The 2,391-nt window shown below is 37.7% G+C and overlaps 1 protein-coding gene across 3 annotated transcripts in view; it reads right to left on the bottom strand.

Annotated features, from left to right (window-relative positions):
• SKA1 (spindle and kinetochore associated complex subunit 1) overlaps positions 1 to 2,391 on the bottom strand; it is a 15,947-nt gene that overhangs the window by 5,264 nt on the left and 8,292 nt on the right. For all 3 annotated transcript variants that reach the window (XM_023531133.1, XM_011360591.2, XM_011360586.2), the window contains exon 5: positions 1,106 to 1,243. In XM_023531133.1, the coding sequence (XP_023386901.1) occupies positions 1,106 to 1,243 (138 nt within the window). The remainder of the gene's footprint in view (positions 1 to 1,105; positions 1,244 to 2,391) is intronic.

Below are 2,391 nucleotides of genomic sequence, written 5' to 3' on the forward strand. Positions count from 1 at the left end.
GTTTATTAATTAAAAAACAAACAACAACTGGTATGGATGACTCTTAGGAAAGTAAAATAACCCTGCCCTTTGCCCCAGAGTTTCTCCTCCCAGGCCTCTACCTCAAGGAAATAAGGAATTACAAAACAGACTCGTCTAAAAGAAATTTCACTGTACCGTTATTTCTCAGAATGAAGTAGACCCAAATATTTAATAAGAAAATGCTTAAATAACTTATAGGGTAACAACATGGTGAAATATTATAAAACTATGAAAATCCAAGTTTACAATTAGAGTTAATGATGGGGGAATGCTCATGATAAAAAAAGTAAACTGGATTTATAGTATAACTACATTGTTGCAATAACAATCAGAAACACCCAATTACATAAGCGAAATTAAAATCTAGAAGGAAATTATCTGAATGGTAGAATTACAGATGACTTATTTTCTTTCAATGAAATTCTAACGACATGTACTATGTGTATTATAAAAAAGTAATGAAAAACGTAAAAGTAATGAAAAACATAAAGCCAAGAAGTTAAGCAAAGCCCTGGAATTGTCAGAGTTGAAAAACATGGATTTCTATCATTGGTTCCCCATCACTGTCACCCGTAAAGAGCAAAGGAGACCTCCCTCTGGGGGAGGCATCTTGCCTGATTCACCCTTGTAGTCTTCTCATCGGTGACCCAGGGCCCAGAATAGAGCACAGACTCAAACAGGTGTGTGGTATAAGGTACGAATGGGAAAACAAACACAACGCTGTTCATTCTAATTCTCAAATCTATACAACACACCTTCTTTAAAATTACAGCAAAACAGAGGCTACTTCTAAAATGTAACTGGATAAATCTGTATCACAAAATGGTCCTGGCGAGGGCTCGGCAATACCCTGATCCATCTCTAGATCTCTCTATGAAGAGGTTTTATAACTGAATAGAAAACATGATTTTAAGCATTTTTCAACAAAAGACTGCATTTTCATAGTACAATGTAAAACTATTTAGAAAAGATCAATATGTGAACACAGCATACTATGATGAATATAATCAAGGTTTATGATTTAGACAATCACATATGTTGATTATTAAGGAGTTGAATGTTAAAATTTATCTTAAATACTTACGCAGGAATGCCATTAAACTCATCAGAAGTTATAAATGGCATTTCTTTAATGTTTCTTTGTTCTTTAGCGGGCTTCTTGGTGCATACAGGTTCCTCAACTTTGACTGGTTCTTCAGAGTCAAGATCTGATACATTAACACTACAGAATAGAGATGCACAGACGTTCAGGTAATCATCAGAATTATGCAGCATACTAGAGTTTTCCTAACTGAAAATAATCAGTATCAAACACATGATTCATCTTGTTATAATTTTATAGCCAACATTTTTTTCTATCCCTACCCCTATTGTTCAGGAAGATCTGAAAAGTGAAGAGAATGCTGAAAGTCAAGCTGCCCCCAAATCTTCAGTAATATAATCGTACTTACCCAAAAATGATGCATGTAATACATACGCTAAACATCTTCATCAGTTATCCTACTGGCTTCTCAAGGTCAATATGTATAAAGTTGAACAGATTTTAACTTCCAAATAACCTCTCTTCCTCACTTCCCTATTTCTGGACATGAAAACATCAGTCATCTTATACTTCTATTTTTCTAATTTATCCCATTTGGTTGCTAGTATCAGTCCCTCCCTATTGCAGATTCATTTGATTTGCCAGCAATGAGCATGGGTCACCCTTAGATTCAGTCCCACCCAATTTTTGGAGAAGCCTGCGAGAAGCCTGATATTGCTCCTACCCAACTAACAAAGGAAGCCTAGAAAGAGACTGTAGCTTCTAGGTTGTTTAACTGCCAAGGAAGGAATGGACCTCTACTGCCAGCAGCAAGTCAAGTCATGCTGGCTTGACCATTCCAAAAAAGAAATGGGATAAGGAAAGAGCACATCCAACCCAGAAGTAATGTGAACCCCAGGGAAGGCAGGGAAGTGAGTCTCAAGATGATAGCTGAGCACCAGACACTGAAAGCAATCAGGTCTGAGGAGATGAACACACTGTGGCTGTCAAGATGAAGATGCCCAATGTTATGGTACCACCATCTTTAAGTGAATCTCAACATGAGGCTCCATGGTGAACCTGGCTGATTCTTACCTGCACTTACTGGTCTTGACCCTGTGCAAAGGATACTCCTGATTTCTCCTTCATGCCCTACTGTATAGATTAGCTGAAAATAAACACCTCAACCTACAGAAAGCTTCTGCTTTGATCTAGCCTTGAAAGCTAAAACCAGGCCACAGTGAATTTAGAAGATTCCTCCTATTCCCTAGGCTATATTCCTGCTGGATGTGTCCAATGTCCAGCTCTCACTGCAACCATGGCAGATATCCTATTATAACCTCTGTTCC

Source organism: Pteropus vampyrus, unplaced genomic scaffold, assembly GCF_000151845.1.
Source record: "Pteropus vampyrus isolate Shadow unplaced genomic scaffold, Pvam_2.0 Scaffold3, whole genome shotgun sequence".
Taxonomy (NCBI): Eukaryota; Metazoa; Chordata; class Mammalia; order Chiroptera; family Pteropodidae; genus Pteropus; species Pteropus vampyrus.